Source organism: Miscanthus floridulus, chromosome 8 (genome assembly GCF_019320115.1).
Source record: "Miscanthus floridulus cultivar M001 chromosome 8, ASM1932011v1, whole genome shotgun sequence".
Taxonomy (NCBI): domain Eukaryota; kingdom Viridiplantae; phylum Streptophyta; class Magnoliopsida; order Poales; family Poaceae; genus Miscanthus; species Miscanthus floridulus.
In genome coordinates this window covers 7,537,336-7,561,495 of record NC_089587.1, presented here as the reverse complement: position 1 = coordinate 7,561,495, position 24,160 = coordinate 7,537,336, and the positions used below count along the sequence as shown (strand labels likewise).

At 44.1% G+C, this 24,160-nt stretch overlaps 1 protein-coding gene across 1 annotated transcript; it reads right to left on the bottom strand.

Moving 5' to 3' along the window:
* Positions 1-186: 186 nt before the first annotated feature.
* On the bottom strand, positions 187-5,489 carry LOC136475612 (wee1-like protein kinase). Its single transcript, XM_066473135.1, has 10 exons — positions 4,483-5,489; positions 4,333-4,393; positions 4,142-4,208; positions 3,681-3,947; positions 3,418-3,482; positions 3,219-3,328; positions 3,097-3,137; positions 2,871-3,016; positions 1,629-1,982; positions 187-540 (listed from the first exon to the last, which is right to left on the bottom strand). Exons 1-10 carry the CDS (start codon positions 4,887-4,889, stop codon positions 442-444), a joined length of 1,617 nt encoding a protein of 538 aa, XP_066329232.1. The 5' UTR covers positions 4,890-5,489; the 3' UTR covers positions 187-441.
* Between the last annotated feature and the right edge of the window lie 18,671 nt (positions 5,490-24,160).

The following is a 24,160-nucleotide window of genomic DNA, read 5'->3' as shown; positions in this document are numbered from 1 at the left end:
ATCGAAGTTTAACTGGGGTAAAACATTTAAGTTCAACATTCACTGCCCAGAATCCCAGATGCAATTGAGAACACAACGAAAAATAGGATGAGCATTAGCTATGCGTGCAAGAAAGTCAAGAACTAAAAACACACGGTTCAGTTCATCCTTCCAAGTTCCAAGCACAGCCACGGCGAATGAGCATCAGAAATCAAAGAGAGGCAACCTTAACGCAACAGCAGCCATAGTCTTTACAGACGCTGCTCGTGCTCGAGTTCTTGGCGTTAAAATCAGATCCCTGCTTCATTTTTTATAAATTTTTACAATATCTGATCAGGGCACACTGGCACACGCATATTATAGATAGATATACAAAATTGGGAGCAGCTGATGGTGAAGGTGTCACTGTCACAGCTGCACAATTCCCTGCCAGCAGCTCTGATCTGATGGGGCACGGCATTTCTACTTCTTTGCTGGGGCCTTGTGGAGCTTGTCGAAGGAGGGGTGTCTCAGGATCTCCTTTGCTGAAGGCCGCCTCACCGGATCATGATCCATCATAGACTGAAAATGGACAGTGACAGAATGTTTAAGGCTATTTTTCACATGTTACATGCTACATGCTACAGAGAAATGTTTCTGCGCAATGGTATGTATGCACGATGTCGGAGTTTGCTAAGGTCACATTGTGGGAGCATACAAAATCCTCCAAAGTTGTAAATAAGCAAACCGAATCAGAGACAATAGCTCCAACTTTAAGCAACCAAATAGGTATGTAGAAAAGCAAATTTAATATCAAGTATCAAGTAGCCAATGGCTCTGACTCAGGCATAGAACAAACTACTAAAATTCAAGGTAACAAACAGTGGATAGCAGGTCTGTAGCGGATCGATCCTCCGCTAAGTTCCAATAGCATAGTCCAATAATCTAATATAATTTAGGTATATGTATATCTTAAAAAATATCTTTCTTACACATTAACAAATCAACTAAATACAAATTAATGATAGACTAACAAACATATAACTTAAAAAATGTAAATAGATATTTAATTGTATTCGAATAGCTGATTCTCGATCAAATATATCTTAAATTAAGAATGAATTAGTTATATTCTAGACTTGGGCCGCTATAGCGGACTGCTACGTCAAATAATGGCCGCTATAGCGGCTTGCTGCATCAAATAGTGGACGCTAAGTTCCAACATGCTATATCCAAGCCGCTACATCATAGCGGTAGCGGAAGGGGCCACTACTGCTATTGCGGCCGCTATAGCGGACGCTACGAACGCTATTTAGTACCTTGCTAAAACTTGTTAAAATGGGAACCACCAAAAAGAGATCCTACATCTATCACCCAGGAGCAGGGAGTTGCCAGTGTGTGTGCCATATGTTTGATCACAATAGACTTTCAACAAAAGAATCAAAAGTACCAGTTCCAACATCATGTTGTATTTATTATACACTAATGAGCCATGAGAATTGTTTTAGAACTAGAAGACAGGTATGAGGTAGGTAATACTTCATTTGTTAGGATGGAATTTTTGTTCCTAAGAAAATTATGCATAAATAGTAGCATTTTATCTTCATCCTGCATATTATGAAATAAAGGACAAACAAAGTAAGCAGCTGGGTAGGAATGAGATGTTATACCTTAATTAAACTTTGAAACTGCATTGGGCACCCTGGAAGTAATGCGATCTTACCCTCTCTAATGCTTCTAAAGTGAGGCCCAGACTCAGGAAGCGGGGTGCCTCTTATAAGCTCATAGACAGCTGCCCCAAGGGAAAAGATATCAACCTTGTCAAGATGCTCATACTTATCATTCAGCATTTCCGGAGGCATATAACGTGAATCTCCATCTTCAATTGCCAAACTACGGTTAATAAGTGTAGCACAACCAAAATCTCCGAGCTTATAAATACCATTTCTGACATATATGTTATCAGGCTTCACGTCAAGGTGTGCTATGCCACGTTCATGCATGAAATCCAGGCCTTTGCAGATCTTCAGAATCGCAAAGTTTACTATTAGTATTTTAACAAAGATAAACATGAAAAACAAGAGGAAAATGCTTTCTGGTGAAGTGAACCATATTATTATATATAATTATATATAATTATTAAAAAGAATGACGCTGAATGAACTTCTGAGGGGCTAAAAAGAAACATCACTAGTGCATGCCTAACAGAACTTAGGTTTACATATTTCCTCACTTGATATAAACAACTTCAAAAATGGATCTCTTCAATTCTAAAGCATGCACAAGTAAAACATATTTGGATGTATCCTATATCTCTTAGCATGTTATATTGATTTCAGTATTTGACTTCATATTTTGTCAACAAGCTGGACTGGTAGACCTAACTATAGCATCAAAGTACAAATCAATCAATCCAATATCTCTTCGATTCAAACTAGGACATAGAAATGTGATTTTCTCCAATTGCAATTTTATTACAACAGTCTTCTAACCCACATAATTAGTTCCCAGAAGATATTCCTTCTGAACCAAATGATCAGAATAAAATGAGTTAATTTGCATATATAGAAGCTAAGATGTGAAACGTCCTCAATGAGTAGTTCCACATTTCAAGAAAGTTATTAAGGAAAAAAAAGGGCGTACCCAGTGCAGAGAGCTCCCGCTCTGTGCGGGGTCTGGGGAAGGGTGTTAGTTGCAAGCCTTACCCTCGCCTGTGCAATGCGAGGAGACCGCGACTCGAACCCGGGACCTTCCGGTCACAAGCGGTAAGACTCTACCGCTTGCACCAAGGCCCGCCCTTCAAGAAAGTTATTAAGGAAAAAAGCAAAAATGGTAGGGCTTAGTTCTCTTATCCTATGAGCTCAGACTCAGCGACCAAAAGGAATAAAATTGGTAAATAACAAGTCCCAAACCTGATGCAACAGTTCCAGGGCTTCCCCGCGCTTCAGTGGCTGGTTCCGATTCATAGACAGACAGCGATCACAGAGTTCCATCTGAATGTAAAGTTGCTCATTCTCAAACCAAGAGGTGAAATATCGAACTATGTTCTCATGAGAACCTGGAAAGACATGGTACAGATGTTATAACCATCCTAGCAAATGCAGCTGAAAATGAAGAACCAAAAGTTTAGTGTGTGACCTAAGGCTGCCATAGCTTGGACTTCTTTCACTGCTTGCCTCCTGCAACAGAAGATACAACATGAAATATCAGTTGATGGACAATCCTGTTCCTGGTAAAACACAGTGCCACTATGGGACTACCTTTCCATATCATTATGCAATTGCTTGATACTCCGTTTAACAGCATACAAGCACCCGTCTATCCTGTTCAGAACTTTGAACACAACATTGAAGTTGCCAGAACCAATTTTCTGGGAATTAAGAATGCCACTATCAGTGAATAAAACGATCAATCACATTGGATTGCTGCAACATGGAGTAATATATATTCATAGCATACCTCTATTTCGTGGAAATCAGTTCGGTAGCGTGAAAGACCATTACCACCAATTGAAGGAGAAAACCCTTTATACATTACAGAAGAAACTAATTAGCTCTGTCTGAACGTTCATTATAAAGACACGGATATTGATAATTTTTACTACGCTGAGGCTGAAAAGGCATGTTATAGTTACATATTAGATGTACAAGTGACACAGATGCATAACAGGGAAATGTACATACTTTTTTAATTACTGATAGCAGAAAATGCAATAATGATACCTGCTGAGTTGCATTGCCTCCCACCGTAAACAGCATCATCTATGCATGGGTCAGTATTGAGGTACAGGTTCTTGACACATGGAGGAGGCATCACCCGGCAGCGCAGAGCCACTGCTGACTGGGAGACATAACCACCCCTCTTTTCCAGGGCAGGCTGCATCGGCTGCTCTTCTTCTGAATCATCGCGAGTGAGACTGTCAAACGGAACCGGAGTAATCTGATGGTCGAAAGAAAAGTCCGTGGATTCCAGACCTTTGGGAGAACAATCTGCGAATGTTAGCAGCATTCAGCCACTCACCCACTTAAGAGGGAGAAAGGAAACGGAGCAACACAGTAGATCACTGAGTAGATTGAGTTTACAACAGTTACTAATTACAGTTGGACCATTGGATATTGTGGCAGAAACAGTTTCACATTCCGATCAATCGGTAATCGGTTTGAGGGGTGAAATTCTCACTCACCGGTTCTGTACCGCTTGCTCCGAGGGTTCGCTGACTTCTCTGGAGATTTGGGGCAGGGGATGTTCTCCTGCACAAAACCAGAAAAAACTGTTAGGGCCTTATGGAAAGTGGAGCTCAACACAGCACGCTATCACTCAAATGACATATATGATATACCCACACTCAAAAGAGAAAAATATCATCTTTCTCACCTTATCGTCGTCGAACTCGTTGGCCACCTGCGGCATCTCTGGCGTGATGTAGTCTGGGGTGCTGCAAACAGAGGGAAGAGAAACGGGGTTAATCTGAGACCAGACGGTGTCACTCAGCAAATCAACACAGAGGCTCAGTCCGGAACGTACCAGAAGAAATCCTGGCTGAGGATGCAGCAATCCTTCTCCTCCATGGTCTCGTCCGCGTCCATCGGCGATGGCTGCAGGACCTGTGCCGGCGCCGGCGGCGGGGGCGGGGGCATAGACTGCGGCTGGAGAAGCGGCGGCGGCGGGGTCGGGTCGGCGCGGTAGCAGCCCAAGCCCTCCCCATCTCCATCCTCCTCCTCTAGGAGCGCCTCGAAGGGCGTGAGGCCGCCGGCGGAGGCGGCGGGGCGGCGGTCGGAGAGGAAGGAGATGAGGGAGACGTGCTCCAGCTGCAGCGAGAGCTCCCCGGACGGCGACCGCCCCTCGGCCTTGGCGGGCTTGACCGCTGAGGCGGCCCCGGGTGCGCGGCCCGCCTTGCCGCCGCGCGACCGTGGGGTCTTGGTCCTCAGCATCGCCGGCGGCCGAGCGAGCGAGTGCGGGGGCAGAGAGAGAGATCTCTCGCCGCGACCCCTTGTCGCCCCGCGGTCGATTCGGATCCCTTGTCACCTTGCGGCCGCGGCGCGGGGCGGGGGATTCGTGGGGGAGGCGAGAAGGGGGATGCGGCGGGGCCGGAGATGGGTGTCCACTGTCCACTGGCAGGGCGGCACGAGAGAGAGAGAGAGAGAAGCGCGGACGGGGAGGGATAATAAAAAAAATAATTGGGGGAAAAGGAATTTGAAATGAGTGAGTACGAAGCCGCGCTGGTGGAATTGGCGGGAGGAGGCATTACTGCGTTTCGCCGCCTTCCCCGCGGTCGGAATGCGTGCTGTCGGGCCCGGGTGAGGCGTTTCTTTCTTGATTCGAGTGTTGGGCCCGCCGTTGGGCCGGCCCAGCAATTGGTAACTCTTTCCTAACTTGGTACTAAATGAAATATTTCCATATTCGGCCCCCTTTTTTATGACGTGGAATCCGCGTGGACGCTCCTAGCTGTACCGCTAGTTCCCCTGGAAAAAAAACTCGAGCTGTAGAAAGATCTCCAGTGAAGAAAAAATAGGTCTAGGCGAATTTGAATTGTTGTGCACATTCGACAAAAAAAAGCTTGCTAAACAAACTTGTTAGGCAAGTTATGCACGCAAAGGGGCACGATCACTGATCCAATTTGATACCTATGCGGGGGAGGCCTTAAAATTATCAAGTAATGACAGCAAGTGATTGAGTTTAGTAGTTTTTTGTGGAAAATATTGTCGGTAGAGATATGGTAATATGTAAAGATAAATTTGATTGAATCATGTATAGGGCTTGAAGCGCACCTTGTTTCATTGAGAGGAGATTGAATTATTCTCATTCAATTTGATGGTTATTAAGACCCCTATGTGAAAATGGAGATGTCTCCTACATAGAGACGTTAATAAGCCCTGATCGCTGAATTTCTCTATTAGGGGATGAGGATGAGGTCATTTCATCTCTTCATGCGAATCTAAACCGTAGAAATGACATCCCCTTCGTGTCTTGAGGGGATGGGAATCCCCGCAGGGATTAATTCCCTAATATGAAAATGTGAAGAAAAGCTTCCACTTCCTCATGAGGCTTAGCACGAGCTGGAACAAAGAATTTTTTTTCTCTTCCCAAGAACAAGGATGAGGGACCATATTCTACAACAAGAAATTCCATGTTGCTATATCTACCGTGTCACCCATAATATGTGCACACGAATAAGGTACTCATCGCTGAAAATGAGACTCGTAATTTGGGACCCACCGTCTGTCTTGGGTGAGTGGGAGGTGATCACAGGCGGAGCTACATGTCGGCTAAAGTGGGCTGTGGGCCCCCCTTGATTCAGAAAAAAAAATAGTCATTCGGTGATTCATCAGTTAATGGCCTATGTAAAACTTGATTTTGAGAGCCAAAAACTGCAACTCTGCTTGTGTCTTGACTTCTAGCCTTCCGATTAAGGAACTGCAGTAACATCCAATCGTCGATTCACCGTCACTCCACCTCCTTACGGCCAGTTCACTCGTCGCGTCGTCCGCCGTCTAGAGTCCCAAGCCGCTCGTCACGTCGTCCGCCGTCCGCCGTCCGGGAGTCCAAAGCCGTGTGCTTCGACTGTCACTGGCTTTTTTTTTAACAATGGCAGGAGCTCTGCCTTTCAATTAAGACGAATGAAGTTTATATACAAGCGAAAGGTAGTCAAGCGTGGCGTCAAACACCACGAAAGGTTACCCACCCACGCAACACGACAGAGTACACACTACCATGAGTCATCGTTACCGAGCATAGTTGCAAACCAGCTAGCAGCTCCGACTTCCCATGGTAAAACACCGACAACCCATCATAAGATGTCAAACCAACGGTCCCGAAGCAGTAGGCTGCAGCAGGTCATCGTTGCCGAGCTCAGCGGCCCCGCGAAGAGCAGCTCCGACTTCCCGCCAAGATCCCACGCCCCGCCCGCGGCGATTGCCGAGCCTCTAAAGCTGAAAACCCAGCCGTCGGAGAGGGAGGGTTCGACACGCGTCATCGTTGCCAAGCTACATCCCCTGATGCAGCAGCTCCGACTTCGCGATGCAGAACACGCCGTCTCGCATCACCTGGGCGCCGAGAGGCGGAGGACATCCGCCGAAGGAGACATCCCGGCCGAGACGAATTTCCACAGCGACGCCTTCAGGAAGGGTACGACGCCGAATGCATCGCCGTCACTTGTCCAGGAAAGGACCGGGTTTTCACCCGTGGAAGACATGGCTGGGGGCACAAGAACACGACGCCCCCAACAAGGAAAACGGCGCCCACAGGCGTCACCGTCGCTGGCCCCTAGCACATACGTCGAGCCAAGATGTTGGACCGTAGGCTGTCGCCACCGTCGTCGTCACTGCCATCCCGCAGAAGCTTCTCTAGAGGGGCATCGACGCGCCGGCTGCTCATAGCAGCCGCATAGCTGCGTCGGCCGCCACCCCCTCCGATCGGGCAACATGCAGAACTGGACTTACCCTACCACGCGCGTCACCCTGCCGCACGTCGAAGCCGTCGCCAGCTACCGTCGCCGGCACAAGCACCTGCCGTCGACGCTGCCGACCTTCGCCAGCCACCGTCAGGCGCATGCCCCACCACGGGCGCCGCCCCCTGCCCCGAGGGCACCGGATGTGGCTGTGGCGCCAGATCCAGTGTCCCCAGCAGGCGCCGCCTCCACGCCAAGGTCGAGGAGGAAAGGGGGAAGCGGAGTAGGAAAGGAGTCCCCGCCACCGCCCGACGCCTGCACGGGCACTGGCCAGCGCCGCCGCAGCCGCAGCCGGTTTCCCCGCCGAGCCCCACGCGGCTCGCGCGAGGGCACGCCCCGCCGCCCCGCTACAGTGCACGTCGCCAACACTGCCGAGCGCGAGGAAGAGGAAGAGGAAGAGGCCCACCCCAGGCCGACGCAGCAGCCACCGCACGCGCCCCTGGGCGCAACGCCCCGAACCCCGCGGATCCGGCGACAGCGCGGCGCCATGGACAGGAGCCGCCACCACCGACGCCAAGCGCCCGCCCAGGCGCTGCCTGCCGGAGCTCCGCGCGGATCCGGTCCTCGAGGAGACCGCCGCCGAAGACGCCAGCGCCGCCCCCAGCCTCACCGACCTCGCCGAGCCTCCGGAAGCCGCACGCGAGCTCGTCCTCGACCGTCGCAGCTCCCACCGCGAAGAAGAGCCTCGCCGCCGCCCTCCCGGCAAGCCGCACGGCCATGTCGACGGCCCGCTCCGGCCACGGCGCGGCTGGAGAGAGGGAGGGAAGGAAGAGAGGCGCTAGGGTTTGGGTTCGCCTCCCGTGTCGCTTGTGTGGGGGCGACGCGGGGGCCGGGGTGAACGGGGTAAGTGATCACTGTCACTGTCTTCCTGTCTTGGGGCTCTCCAGTTACCATGTTCTCCTGTCTCAAATCCTCTATCCGATGCATCTTGGTGAGTGACGATCTTTGATCACTCACGGTCTACACTCTACAGGGAGGAAGATTCAAAACTGTTTGTGTGCTTGTTTTGTAGCAATTTTGTTCTTTGCTTCCGAATTTACAATTTATGTACATGTTAATTCATATTAGCAAAATGGTCCACCCTATATTTTGTTGCGAGCTCCGCCACTGCAGGTGGGGTCATAGCCAGCACTACCGATCATCTTTAATGACTCTTTATTTTTATGGTTTTATGACCAAGGCCCAAAATGTCTATTTATTGGACCAATGCAGTTTTATCAACAAACAAAGATAACTAATGCAAAATACATCACAGGAAAGTACGTGACAAGCATAACCTATTATTAACTAACATTGTGGAATTAAAAAAAAGCTCTCGTATTGTCAGAAATTCGTGCATACATCAAGCGCTTTAGGATTTACAGCCTGTTCGCTTGTTGGTTTCAGCCAGCCCAAACCAGCCAGCCAACAGTATTTTCCTCTCACAACAAACCAGCACCAGCCAGCTCAAACCAGCCCAGAAATTAACCAACGAACAGGCCGTTAGACTCTAAAAAAACACTTTGTCCATTTAAAATTTTTCAGTACACAATCCACAATCCACAAACCACAAATTCTTCAAGAGAGAGGAGACACTAGCGCACCGGCGCCACGATGGGAAGCAGACAGGCACGGGCTAGGCCAGGGACTGCGACCGTGACGGTGGCCCCGTTCCCTCGGTTAAAATTGGCTCAAAACACTGTTCCGGCTGAATTGTTTTGAGAAAAAAACACGATTTTAACTGAGAAAAGAAGTTGAACAAGTCGGATTATAAAGTAAGCCGAACGAGCCCTCGCTAGCGTGTGTGTTTGTGTGTTTTCTTTTCCTTTGTGTGTGCAGGGTGTGTGCCAAACGTGTCGGAGTATGGACGTATAGTACACAGTTTCGAACGCGCGTACAGACAGACGCATTTGTGTAGCTGGCAACAACCCGGCGGTAGCAGCTACCACACCAGCCAGGCCCAGACGGTAGCCCAGCACCCTTTGGTAGCCAGTAGAAAGAGCAGTAGATTCCTTGCAAAAAGAAAGAAAGAAAGAGAGAGAAAGAGTAGTAGTAGATGCAGCAACGTGGCTTCAGAATAAACGACATGGTTCCTCAGAGGACGTTGGATTTTATAGCAAAACTTTAGTCTCGTATATTTAGCCTTTTTTCTATAGAGATTTAAACAGATAGACTAAATTTAAGCAAATGGAGTAGACTAAAGTTTTGCCCATTTGTTACTTATGGGGTGTAAAACTGGGCTAAAATGTCTTGGGGCGCATTGGACATCAAATAGCCCCCACCTACCCACCTGCGCCCTCTCTCACCCCCATGGTTTAATTAAATGAGAGCAAATCAGTCATTGTAGGATAGAGAACTAAACTTTTGTTATGGATCCAAACACCCTGTGGGGATATGACCCTCGGTATCCACAAGACAAGACATGTGCTACACTATCAGAGGTGGTCCAGCCTACAAGATCAAGACGTGCACCGCAAGACTACAATAAAATATTGTATAGTACCAAATATGATACCTTTCTTTTAACCATATCCCTCCAGAGCATATAAGGAGGGGCAGAGGTCCCCTAGTCGATATCCCCATACGGATCCTAGGCCTAGCCTAAGGCATCAGATGACACGTAATATTATACAAAGCCAATATAATCCAATAGACTACAGGAGTAGGGTATTACGTCACGCTGACGGTCCGAACCTGTCTAACTCTTGTGTTTCTGTTGTCTTCTTGTTCTTGATTACGCGCACCTCTGCCGATCAATCTACCTTCGTGGGATACCCCTCGAAGAACTATCGATGATATTCTGTCGACAATTGGCGCATCAGGTAGGAAAATGAAATGCCCTAGGTTATACCTTTGCCTTGCGCATTCCATTCCTTCTCCTCCAATGTCGATGCAATACATGCACCAAAACGATCAACAATGATATGATCCACTTCATATCATCACGTTATCGTATTGGTTCATCGATCTTGACTTCACTTGCTTTTCACCGTTGCCTTCGTCCATCGGCGCCAAGTCTTGCTCAAGCTTCACCGCCATGCGGTCCATCGCTCCAAAGCCCCCAACTTGCCCTTTACGCTTGCAACCGATCCATTAAACCAAGTCATGTCTTGATTTTCTCCACCTTGATCACATGACTCAATGTCATGTCTCATGTGCAATGAGCTCCTTCATCATCACATGTGTGAGCTTTGCAACATCTCCGAGCCATCTTCACCTCCATGGCATATGTTGCTCATACACATGTACCGATGGACTAATCACCTATGTATCTCACATAAATACAATTAGTCCACCTAGGATTGTCACTCAATTACTAAAATCAAACAAGGACCTTTCAATCTCCCTCTTTTTTGGTAATTGATGACAACTCTATAAAGATTTGGAAATTAAGCTCTTTTGGATTTATGTTGCTCGCCCAAGCAGTTTTACCTTGTGTAAATAATTTTGGACAAGTACCACAAATCCACAATGGTAGTATTAGCTCCCCCTACATATGTGCTAGAGTGTTTGGTTTGAAGCTTGCACATATGCATAGATTGGAATTATGGAAGAGTAATTACTACCAAATAATGCTAAGGTGTATAGAATAAACCTTTAAAGTGTGATACCAATCAAAGTTGCAATTTTAACACCATCCTTAGCACCATGAGTAGCTAGACAACAAAAATACTAGAAACCCCGTGAGATCAACATTATAAGCAAGATTCTAGTACCACGTGTAAAAATGCAAGTCTAGCTGTCATCCTATGCATGCTAGTTATCAAATCATCATTCAAATTATAAAACTAGCATACACCACACAAGCATGCATATTAAGTTTAAAAACTTATGCAATGCAAGCAAGCACATGACTATGCACATATCAAATACAACCAATCAAAGTTCATGAGCTTGCTCCCCCTACTTGTGTGCTTCTCTTATCCAAGAATTGTGATCCATCTCTTTTCTTCAATGTTGCTCCCTCTTTGTCCATATCTATGTCCAACCTCTACTTCTTTATCTCAATCTCTCCCAAAGCTTTCATATCTTTGTACAATCTCTCCCTCTTTGGCATCAATTTTCATAAAAGGTGTGCTTCTCATTGATGTAAAGGTTTGCATTTGGGGTAGATGGTTGAGGCTTGAATCTTGCATTTTTATAGACATCACTTGATTGTTGGAATGACACCACTTGTAGCCCTTGAGATACCACACATAGGATCTTCAACCTTGATACCAATTTGTGGGACACCTCCCCCTATGTCATAGCATGGGTCATTCATTTGATAAACTTAAGCTCTTTGTAGTGAGGGATGCATTCTTCATTTGATGATCACTTAAAGTTGAGGATCACTTGTGGAACTATCGTCTTGCATGATTGATACCACGTGTAGATGTGATACCACTTGAAAGAATTTTCTAGTATGGAACCACTTGTTGGATTTATCAATAAAAATCATTTCTTGAACATTTGCTATCATGAGTACCACTTGTAGGATATCACTTGTGAGTTAATCTAGACATCACTTGTGTGTTCTTGATGAAATAATTGAGTCTATATACCATTAGAAATAAACAAACTAGATATCCATTTGTATTGTTGTCTTGTGCTTGTACTCTTGTTACTTATCATCAGCTTCTAAGTTGACTTGAGCTAAATTGATTTGCTTAAGCTTCTAAGTCCGGTTTGAATCAATGACAAGCTTATTCACACCTCTTACAAGGGTTATCTTACCAATGTTGTACGTGTCACTTGTTAGCAATCCAAATTAAATCAAGTACTTAGGTTCACTAGCTCATGAACAAACTCATATGCTTACCACTAGATCAACTAATCATTCAAGCAATAGTGGTAGGGTATGAATTTTAAACTTTCATTTGTCATGCATGATCCTAATAAGCATGTACTATATGCACTAACCACATACTAGTAAGGGATGAAATGATCATGCACTTTACAATGATACATTTGCTATGTTGGAGTAGAGGATAGTCACATATATTCCAATTCATTACTCCAATAGCAATGTGAAGTCCAATTTATAGCTTGGTGAAGACCAATCATAAATAATAAAATCCATTCTTCACCCATATGATTTGAGAACCACTAATATGATCAAGTGCACTATCTTGTTGTGGTTAGCTTGCTTCATCTTTTCATCTTTGCTTGCATGAGAGCATCAATATGAGAATACCACTTGAAATATCATGACTAGCTCTCTTTTAGGTGTTGCTTGCTTTTCTTGATCAACCATTTTGATTGCTTCAACTAAGCATCTTAAATGTCCCTCGGATCACCACTTCCATGTTAACCTTCCAAGTACCATACTTGGTTTACCTACACATAGGCGGCAAGCCCCTACACTAGGGAGAAGTGACATCTCTCCAAAGAACTATTCTTGACACTCACTTGAAATATCTTGATTGATTGATCCAAGTGATAGACTTAACTTGATGAGTAACATTGATTCCTTCTTTAAGTCCTTTTCTTTCTACTTGTTTAAGTCATTTTCTTTCTACCAAATGATTTTCAATAGTCACTAGAACTTAAACTTTATCTTCATCTTGAGTTTGATCTTGATCTTCCAATTTGAGTACCAAATGTGTGCAAAGTACACTCTATAATCAAATGCCCTTGTACTCTTTGCTTGTTATGCTTCTAGATCATCTCAAAACTAAACTTAGGTACCTCAAACACTTATAAACATGTTTCCAACTTGAGGACTTTTTAATTAAAGTGACTCCAAATAAATCCAATAATTGTCACTTTTCTGGCAGATTTTATACTATTTAAAGAAAAATGCATATCTCCCAACGTACAAATCCAAATACCACAAAATTTAGTGGAGATGTGCTTAACTAAGTTATATAGTAGCTGTAAAAATTTGAACTTTATTTGATTTCTAGATTGCTACCAGATTTCAATTCTTTCACCACTACTACATGCTGAAAACTGCTAAAATTTCAGAAGACGTGCTCAAAATCGATAAAAAGCCTGTGACCATGAAAAGAGGATCTTGTGACCAGTTTTTGACTAAATTAAAATTTTCTGACCCCAGCAAAGCAAGGGATGGACGGATCCAATTTTTTTGATCAATTTTGATATATGGAACGTCAAAATCCGAGTTCGTAACTAGACCAGTTTTAAGAACGGACTCCGAATTAGAGGACAAAATAGGAACAATACGGGCAAAATTAGTCACGGCAGCAAGGATTTGATGGAAACGATGGGGAAAATACATGAACTGGACTCTAACATGACCTAACCAGCAACAAGACCTTGACCAGGACACAAACTCAACATGACAGACTTTGAAACTAAAATATGCAAAGGCTATGACGCGAAAGGTTCTAGGACAGGAAAAAATATGGCACTAGACTATGGGACGAATGTGAAACACTCAAAACTAGGGGATAAATGTGAACCTGACGGTATACCTTAGCTCTAATTACCACTTAATGGGAACGGGGATCCTGAACTTCTGTCAGGTAGTGATAACTATCATTGTGACGGAGAATGACACACCGATCTGGCTTCAGATCGAAAGATCGAACCCTGCAATCTTAGCACCACAACTCCTTTGGTTATCAACCGAGACATGGATCTAGTTGACCTCGCCAAGAAAACTAATCCCTGCCTATGCAACGAAGAACATAAGCAAGAACAAGAAAGAAAGCAACCAAATTGCAGATGAATGATTAATCTCACGAAGTTGGGGTCTCACAAACCGATGAACGGCGAAATTGTTCTTGACAGATTAATCTAAGCAAAACCCAAAACCTAATGACGGTGGTGGCATATGATTATAAAGGTCTTAGGGTCATCGCGTACCCTCGACACGCCCCCTAATGGGCCTAAACATGATACACGGTCCAATGGATCAAAAGGTGGTGTCGCAGCACCCTGGTAGATTCTAGATGCTGAATTATTTTAATGATTCCCATTGATTTTGAAGGCCTTTTGATGTGAGACTACTTGGATTGGCTTCCTTATCAAATTAGCTTTCGAACCATATGTGGCTCGTCGAAAACGGAGTCTGGATGCGTCCTAGGTGACCAATTTAAGGCAGACTAGTCCTGGAGGCCGAGGCAGACTCGAACTTGAGTTACTTTGGGCCTCCACCTCGGGGACTCGAACCGAATTAGCCTTGGGCCTCCTTCTTGACTTGGACACCCTTGCTAGCCTCCTATCCTTCCATACCATGTGCCAAACATGGTCATATGCATGGGTGTCATGTCCTCATCAGCTTGGCATTAGGAAAGGATTGCATTAAGCTTTAATACTAAACTCAATATGTGATGAACAATGTAAGATCAATTGAATCAAGCCTCCAATGCCATGGTACCTATAATCATTCATCCATTTTTAATGGTACCCAAACTAGTTTGGGTCCTCTCAAGTTAGGTGCAACATACTTAGGCATGGCCTTAGCATAAATAGCAGGATATTTTGCAATAGCAACCATAAAGGTACCATTACCATCCTTTCTAAGCATATTATTATCAATAATTGAAATAGGCTTAGAAATATTACCTAGGGGACATGAATGTGCCATGTGTCCCCTTTCCTGACATGAGTAGCACTTTTTTTTGATTGAGCCTTTTCTTCCTTGCTCATGTGATGCTCCTCATTGCCTTGCCTCTCATGAGTTGCTTGAGCCTTCTTCTCAAGCTTGGTAGGACACCTCAAGGCAAAGTGTCCCGTGTCTCCACACTTGAAGCAGTTGATATGAGCATAGGCTTTCTTCTCATCTTCATTCTTGCTCATCATCTTGGTATCTTGGATTTGCAATGGACGCCTTGCCTTTCCACCCCTTCTTGTTTTCTTCTTCTTCTTCATCAAGTCACCACCATCTTCATGGTTGATCTTGATTTGCTCTTAGGGTGTCTTCTCTTGCTTAACTTGTGGCTTTAGTTGAGGCTTCTTTTGTTGCTTCACTAATTGCTTGGTTGGGCACATTGAGGTAAGGTGACCCCAAATGCGGCACTTGAAGTACTTAACATGCTTTAGCCTCTCTTGTTTCTTTATCTTCTTGAGCTTCTCAATGTTTGGGCAACCATTTGTAAGATGTCCCACTTCATGACACCGGTAGCACATGAAGTGAGACAACTTCAATTGTTGTTGCTTCTTCATCTTATTTGCCATTTTTTCTTTCGCCCTTTGTCATCTTCTTCTTGAATCCAAGGCCACTCTTGTCACCAAAGTTTCTTTGAGTCTTCATCAAATGCTCAAAGGTGATTTTTGAGTTGTAGCACTTCTCTAGCTTGTTGCTCAATTTCTTCACTTTATTTTTGAGTTCATTGTTCTCCTTCAAAAGGTTAGTCTCACAAGACAAGGAAGTAGAACAAGCATCTATTTGTGAAGAACATAGCATAGCTAATAAATCATCACAAGAGGTGGATACATGCTTCTTGCCTACATCACAAGGGTTAGCAATAATATATGATTGATCAATTGACCCATATGATGAGCTCTCACTAGTTTTAGATTTTTCATTTGAAAGTTCTTTAGTGAGAAAAGCATGGTCTTGTACTAAGTTATCATGAGCAACACTAAGTTCCTCATGAGCCAATTTTAGCTCCTCATGTGAACAACTAATGACATCAAGTAGATGCTTTTGTTGTTCATGTGTGTTCTTTAGAAATGAGTTTTCATTTTCCAATTTACTTGTTTTAGCCATCTCATTTTCTAAAGCTATGTTTATGCTAGCAAGTCTACTAACAAGCTCATCATATAAATCAACATGATCATCCACATTAGCATTTTGTACCTTAGTGTCACCTTGTGATATGAAGCAATGTGGTGATAGGCTTGTAGTAGTGTCACAATCATCATCCAAGCATGAGCCATCATCATGATCATCAAGTGTGCTTGGGGTAGAATCATCATTTGCATCACTTGAATCATCATCATCAACCTTGTCAAGTGAACTTTTGGCATGATCATCATCATCATCACTTGACCATGAGGTAGAGCAATCTTCCACAATCACCAAATCATGGTCATGCTCAACACACTCATGCGCCTCCTTCTTGGGCTCCTCCTTGAACTTGCCATCATCCCACGTGGAGGAATCACCAAAGGTGTGCTTGATTGATTCTCATATCTCACGAGCGGTTCCCACATAGTTTATCATTTTCATTAAATCAAAGCTCAAAGCATCCATTAGATAACAACAAGCATGTGCATTAAGTTCATAGAGAACTCTTTGAGCTTTGGTGAGATTTCTATGGTCCAAGACATGGGTGAGACCACTAGTGACAATCCACCAAAACTTAGGTCCCTTTGCACAAAAATAATCAAGCATGTGATTTTTCCAAAGTGCAAAGTTTATGCCATAAAAAATATGTCTCTCACAAACATCTAGCCCACTAGACGTCATCCTCTCGGATCAGTGAAGACCACAAATGAAAGACCTAGCTCCAATACCACTTGTAAGGTTGAGATGTCGGACTAGAGGGTGGTGAATAGTCCTTTCTAAAACTTAATCGCTCTGGCTAACTAAAACAAAGTGCGGAATTAAAACTATCGGTCTAGCCAAGACTATACCCCTCTATCTATGTTTACAAGCATCTTATAAAGATCTTAATTAGGCAACAAATGTGTCGGGCTAGCTAGAGCTCACCTATCTAATTCTAGGAGCAAGGTCACATAAACCTATGCCACTAGTACTTTGCACATCGGGGAACTCCTACACAATTCTAGTAAGCAAAAGCACAAAGCTCCTAAGCTTACTAGCAATGCTCAATAACAAGGCAACCAATACCAAATTAGAGAGCACAAATACATGCACCAACACGATCAACAATGATATGATCCACTTCATATCATCACGAGATCATATTGGTTCATCGATCTTTACTTCACTTGCTTTTCACCATTGCCTTCGTTCATTGGCGCCAAGTCTTGCTCAAGCTTCATCGCCATGCGGTCCATCGCTCCAAAGCCTCCAACTTGCCCTTCACGCTTACAACCGGTCCATCAAGCCAAGTCATGTCTTGATCTTCTCCACCTTGATCACATGACTCAATGTCATGTCTCATGTGCAATGAGCTCCTTCATCATCACATGTGTGAGCTTTGCAACATCTCCGAGCCATTTTTACCTCCATGGCATATGTTGCTCACACACATGTACCTATGGACTAATCACCTGTGTATCTCACATAAACACAATTAGTACACCTAGGGTTATCACTCAATTATCAAACCAAACAAGGACCTTTCACCATCGCCCCGTGTTGCTGCTTGGTGTAGGCGGTTGGACCATAGTTGAAGGTTGGCCTGATCGATGGGCCAGCATGAGCCTCTGGTGGCCGGCATGGTCTCGCCGTGTCATCGCCCGCCGCGCTACTGTGCACTGAGCCGACGGGGGGTGCATGCGGGTAAATTAGGGAAAGGCCATGGGATTCAGTCTGGAAAGAGCCAAAACCCATGACAAGAGAGAAACGAGTCTTCCCACTCTCATAAGTAAGTATGTGCTCAGGATAATAAGTCTATAACCTGACTACCATCCATAGCAATGGACGATCCTCAATCGACACAGGCGGAGCCTCGCTCGAATGCCTAACCAAGTCCAGATCCAAAGTACAATTCCACCCAATCTCCAATTATACTCCATATATATTCCATGTGATAGTAATATAGTAACAACAATAATATCTTTTCTGTCTCTCGTGAGTGACAGGTAATCACTCGACTTCTACCGAGCCCTCTAGCATAGCAATCTACACAATCCTAATATACTAGTAGGACTCTTAGGATAAGGATATATATATGCAAGTGGGTTTCATTCAACTCCTTAAAACTTAATGCACAAGCATAAGATAAAGTACAGAATAATAGGGGTTATGCATCGGGGCTTGTCTGGGTGAGATATAACCAAAAGTTAGCATTCCATCATGGTGACACGATCATCAAGGCACCATCTTTTTCGCTACTTCGGTCGACTCTATGATCCATCGTTGTCCCTATTATGATATATGTGGATGCAACACAGAGGTGTAAATAATCAACATCAACTACAACTCTTAAAATACGATTATGCTCCGCAAGCTAACGAGCTAGCTTTAATAACTAACATACTAGTCTACGTATCCTAGTCGCCAAGTAAGGATTTGTCTCCAGAAAAATGTTCTAGTTTAAAAATCCCAAAGTGTTTTGGTATTTCATTGATTAAACATATATTTTTGAACTAGGGCTCATTTAGCTACCTAGCAAACTAATTATTATGGAGCTACAAAAATTACAGTGAGCACCTAATAATGTTAGGAATTTACTGTGAAAGTTTCATGTAACACCTCTAGTATTACTAGCTCACTAAGCACTGAGATTATTCCTTGAAAGATGGATCTAATAAATATAGTGAGCTAGCTTACCTAAATGCCTATATGTGTTAAATGAAAAATCCTAACGCGAAGAGTAGGATAAGTAGTTCTAAACAATGGCACGTGTATCTTATATGACTCACTTCTGTGGTTAAGAAAAAATAAATGAGTGTTGTAAGTTAGTTTATTTTAGGTGAAAATACGCTAACGAGATCCTAATAAGAAAAATAGAAGGAAACAAAATACATTGTTAAATAGAACGATATATATATATATATATAGCTTTTGAATCTAATTTAAATTCGAGCTTTGGTGAAATTTTTCTTGTGCCTAGATGTTGCTAATTGTCTAAATTAGTAAACCGAATATAAATATATATATAGGTATATATACTCACGTGTTTTATTTTGATAAGCATGCTGCTATATTAATTAAAGTAGTATAAGAACTTATTTCTTTCCGAGTAAATCTCTACAGATAAATATATATACATAAACGTACAATGGGTATATGCATATATGTGTACGTAGATTAGTGAAAGGAATGATGGCATATTTATAATTACATATATATGTAGTAAAAGAAAGAAAGAAAGTTAGCACACTCACATACGCACTGCACCACATGTTGTTGCTGGCCGCTGGTGCATGTGCTACTCTGATCTGGACTGCGAGAGAGAGAGAGAGAGACGCCGCTGCCCTATTTTTTTTACAATTTGGCCCTTTTTGAAGAAAATTTACGTTTGTCGCCCCCTGGAAGACTTAAACTCATCTTTGGACCCTGGGGGTCGACACCAGGAATCATGACATCGAGGTAACATTTCTCGGCGCCACAGATCTTGGCGTCGAGTTGCTTGGCCGAGCACAGCAAGCCTCCAAGGTGGTGTTCACGTGGCCGGCACCTCGGCGCCACAGATCTTGGAGCCGAGCTTGGCGCCATGTATTCTGACGCCGAGCATTGATTTAAAATCCGAAACCAAGTTTCCCTTGCCGACGCTGCTCTTATTTCTTCATCCCCTCTCGGTTTCTTCCTCTCCCTACCCCGCCCAATCTCTTGAATCGACGGATTTGTCCTTGGATACTTGGATTTGATCCATACATCTTCGTGAGCAAGGTATCCTCTCTCCTCTTATCAAAATTTACGCATTGATTTGGTATATATTACGTTAATTTTGCAACCCTAGATACGTTAGTACCTAATGTTTGAAGCAATTTTTTATTTTTTTGTATTATGTGACGGTAGGATGCCAAGGCGTGGTAAAGCTAGTAAGCCAAGGTAATCTCTTATCAACTTGTTATATTATGTTTTTATTTTTTGTATTTATGTTCAATTGTAGTTATGGCCGGATGATCGGAAATGCCTTCGACCCGTTGCCTCTGCCTAGTGGTGTTCCAGTGCCCATGTGCTTTTGCAGCGATCCTTGCAAGGTAGCCAAGTCCGATGAAGAGGACACGTATAGGCAGAGGTATTGGATGTGTGCCCATTTTTGCGTTTGAGCCTACACTTCGTCAGCGCCGCATTAACAAGATGGTGAGAAATTAATGTTGTTTAATATTTATTGTGTCAAATGAAGTCTTGCATGATTTATTTGTTTTGTAACAATTGCATTTGTTGCAGACCCCTCCACTGCTCTATGATTTTGAGCAGTGGATCGACACTGAGATCAAGCCAGAAGACAAGGAGTGGATGCAGAAACTATTACGGTGGGAGGCAGAGGACAAGGAGATGATGGAGAAGAGACGTAGAGAGGAGGCTCTAGAAAAGGAGCACAAGGAAGAGGAGGATAGGAGGCGTGTTGCTTCACACAGGGAGGAGAGGGAGAGAAAGCTTGAGCGTGCGCAGCGAGCGAAGGTAGTGATGGAGGAGAATCCCGATGCCCAGAGGAAAGGAAAGTGGCCTCATTGCACTTAGTAGTCTTCATAACTTGCTATTTCTATAATATATTCATGAACAATGTTGTCTAATCTTGGACTTTGCATTGTGTTGTCATATAATGCACTTTTAGTTCATCGTCATGTACTTCAAATGTTGTTATGTTGATTAATGTGCTCTATTATTGGACCTTTCATAGTGTCATTGGTTTTATTATTTGTTGTCATAATATTGATTTTAATATTGCATAGGTTGTGAAATGAGGTCACGTAGTGCAAATAAAATGTAACGAAGTAGTGGATTACCTAATTCAACACACACAACACATGAAATGGCATGTGATAACATGTACCAAACTAGGGTACAGAGGTCCTGGACTAAACCTAACATGTCTTAGGTAATTGAAACAAACAACAAACACATCAAATGGCATGTGAGAACATGTGCCAAACAAGGGTACATATTTCCTTCGACTAACCCTAACATGCCTTAGATGATTAAAGCAAAAAGACAAACACATGGATGTCGCCCGTTAAAAAGATTGGTTTGTCCTAGTAGTGTGGCCACATAGCAAATTGTGTTGCACCTTCTCCAAAGTATCCTCCTATTATTGGTGGTGGCGGCGGCGGGGGTGGCGGCGGAGGACCCTTGTTCCTATGATTAGGGCAGGTGCAATATGGATCATTGCAGAGTGCCTCCTATGAACTGGCACCATTGTTGTCATCTTCCTGTTCGTTGTCCTTGTAACCACTGCTAACTTCCCTTTCTAGATCGAAGATACGGTCCTACAGGTAGTAAATGTACTCTACATGCGGATAAATAGGTCGATGATCGACCCACCTAGTGAACCCATAGTTTTCTTCGGACAAGGAAGACTGCAATAAGTATGTCATGTAAGTTGTATAGAAGATGAACATATTGAAGAAACAAATAGTAATAGCAATTACCCATGCTCGTGGGCATTTGAAGAAACGTCGGCCTCCATCTATTCCCTCGGTGAACATCTGCACTTGACAGTCCTCACCATGCATGCATTTTGGCCACTCTTCTTTCCGTTCATCATATCCTCTCAGTGGTGCCTCTTTGGTGAAATCACTTTTGCTCTCGACTAGGAACCTCTCATAAAGAGCTTCCTCAAAGAAATCGGGACCAAGAGGACCCTCCCACCTAATGGTAGTTACCTTCCCCTTTCCTCTCCCTCTGGACGACCCTCTAGACATTAGTACTGCAACAAAAGATAATGCTGAGGAGTGCTCTTCCTCCTTGTGTGTTTGAATGAGAGGGAGTGAGAGGTTATTTATAGGTTGAGACGAGGAATGGAGGCCTCTTAATGTGCCATGTCAGCGATCCATGTGCCTCTTCGCCTCAGCCCTTGGATCATACAAGAGTAAGATGGATGGTGGAGATGGAGTGGAGTTGTGCTTCCTTGCATGCCTTCGTACCTATAGGTGTACTATTGTCTGAAAAGCCTAGATTTGTTCACTATTACTGAAAAATCCTATATTCATCTGTAAAGCAATTCCATGATATGATTGGACTATACACGTTCTACTGAATTTACATTTAATCTCTGTACTATATTTATGCCTTTGTAGCAGTGAAGTATAATTAATGATCCACGGAAAAAATTCACAAAAGTTTCCCTCGTTTTAGGGGCATCCACGGTTACAAGCAGAGATATCATTATATAATCCAAACATTTAATTATCCAAAGACCACAATACAACCACATCGAACATCATAATCAACATAACATGTCCTGCATAGTCCAAATAGTACACAATGTCCATACAGTCCCAAATAGTTATAGGACAGTAACTACATACTTTCCAAATCTCCACACATGCAAAATAAGCAAAGTCCATGTAACCCAAATAGTTTGTGTCATTGGATCTAAGTTGTTACCATAGTCTTAACCTACAAGTCATCGTCAGTGTCTCCTAGTCTTACCCTTTCCCTTGTGGCCAAGAGCGTCGATGCCTAGAGTGTACGTGCAAGGCGGATGACGTCTTCTCATTCCTGCAACCTACGTAGCCAGAGTCAAAGGAGCATCCTAGAGCTAAGACTCGGCAAGCTCATCATAACCACGCTCCTTGGCCTCCTCATTGTCGTCCTCATCTTCGTGGCCTTGGAAAGTGTCCACAGTCACAACGCTAGTACCTCCATGAGAAGAAGAACCGAGGCCTACAGGTGTGTCCCATTGTCGTGCGTGTGGCCTGCGTACGTCCATTGCAGTGCTAGTACCACAACCACAATGAGCTACAGCATGCCTGTAGGGTCGAGATGGCGGACTAGAGGGGGTGGATAGTCCTTTCTAAAATTAATTGCGTTGGCTAACCGAAACAAGTGCAGAATTATAACTATCGGTCTAGCCAAGACTACACTCCTCTATCTATATTCTCTAGCACCTTCCAAAGATACTAATTAAGCAACAAAGGTGCTGGGCTAGCTAGAGCTCGCCTTACCAATTCTAGAAGCAAGGTCACACAAATCTATGCCACTAATACTTTAAGCAACAAGGGAGCTCCTATACAAACTAGTAAGCAAAAGCACAAAGCTATCTAAGCTTACTAGCAATGCTCAATAGCAAGGCAACCAATGCCAAATTAGGGAGCGCAATTACTTAGCTACACAAACTATGTAATGTGACTAATAAGGTTACGCAAACCAAATTAGCCACGCAAGGGAGCTACTTCTATGCTACACAAGCAAAAAGGTAACTAGTAAGCTACACAAGCTAACTAATTACAAGAGCAACTACACAAGCACAATGTATATAAAAGTAATTACAAGCTTGTGTAACGAGGATACAAACCAACGGAAAGAACAAGGTTGACACGGTGATTTTTCTCCCAAGGTTCACGTGTTTGCCAACATGTTAGTCCCCGTTGTGTCGACCGCTCACTTGGTGGTTCGGCGGCTAATTGGCATCACCCTCCAAGCCTGCACGTCGGGCACCGTAAGAACCTACCCCAAAAGTGAGGGTAGCTCAATGACACGCTCAACTAGAGTTGCTCTTCACGGCTCCCACGGGGTGAGCACAATGCCCCTCACAAAGCTCTTCTCCGAAGCACCGCACAAGCTTCTTGCGGGCTTCGATGGAGACCACAACCTAGCCGTCTAGGAGGTGGCAACCTCCAAGAGTAACAAGCACCACCGGCTTGCAACTCGATCACCTAGTGCCACTCGATGCAACCTCACAATGCAATTGTACTAGAATCGCTCTCTCACACAATCGAATGATCACTATCAAGCATATGTAAGATGGAGGGCTCCCAAGCACTCTCAAGCATGGACACAAAGTCCCCTGAGGTGCTCAGGACCAGCCATGGCCGAGACCCCCTTCTATTTATAGCCCCACAGGCTAAACTAGCCGTTACTCCTTCACTAGGCGTTTTCGGGTTGACCGGACGCGCCGGTCATATCGACCGGACGCTGGACCTCAGCGTTCGATCAATAGATGCTCGCCACATGCTGCCTTCGTTCAACCTCAGTCGCTTGATCTCAATGGTCAAGTGATGACCAGATGCAGCTGCTCAAAGTGATCGGATGCAACAACCCTAGCATCCGGTCATTTCCAGCTAGGTACCAGTCGC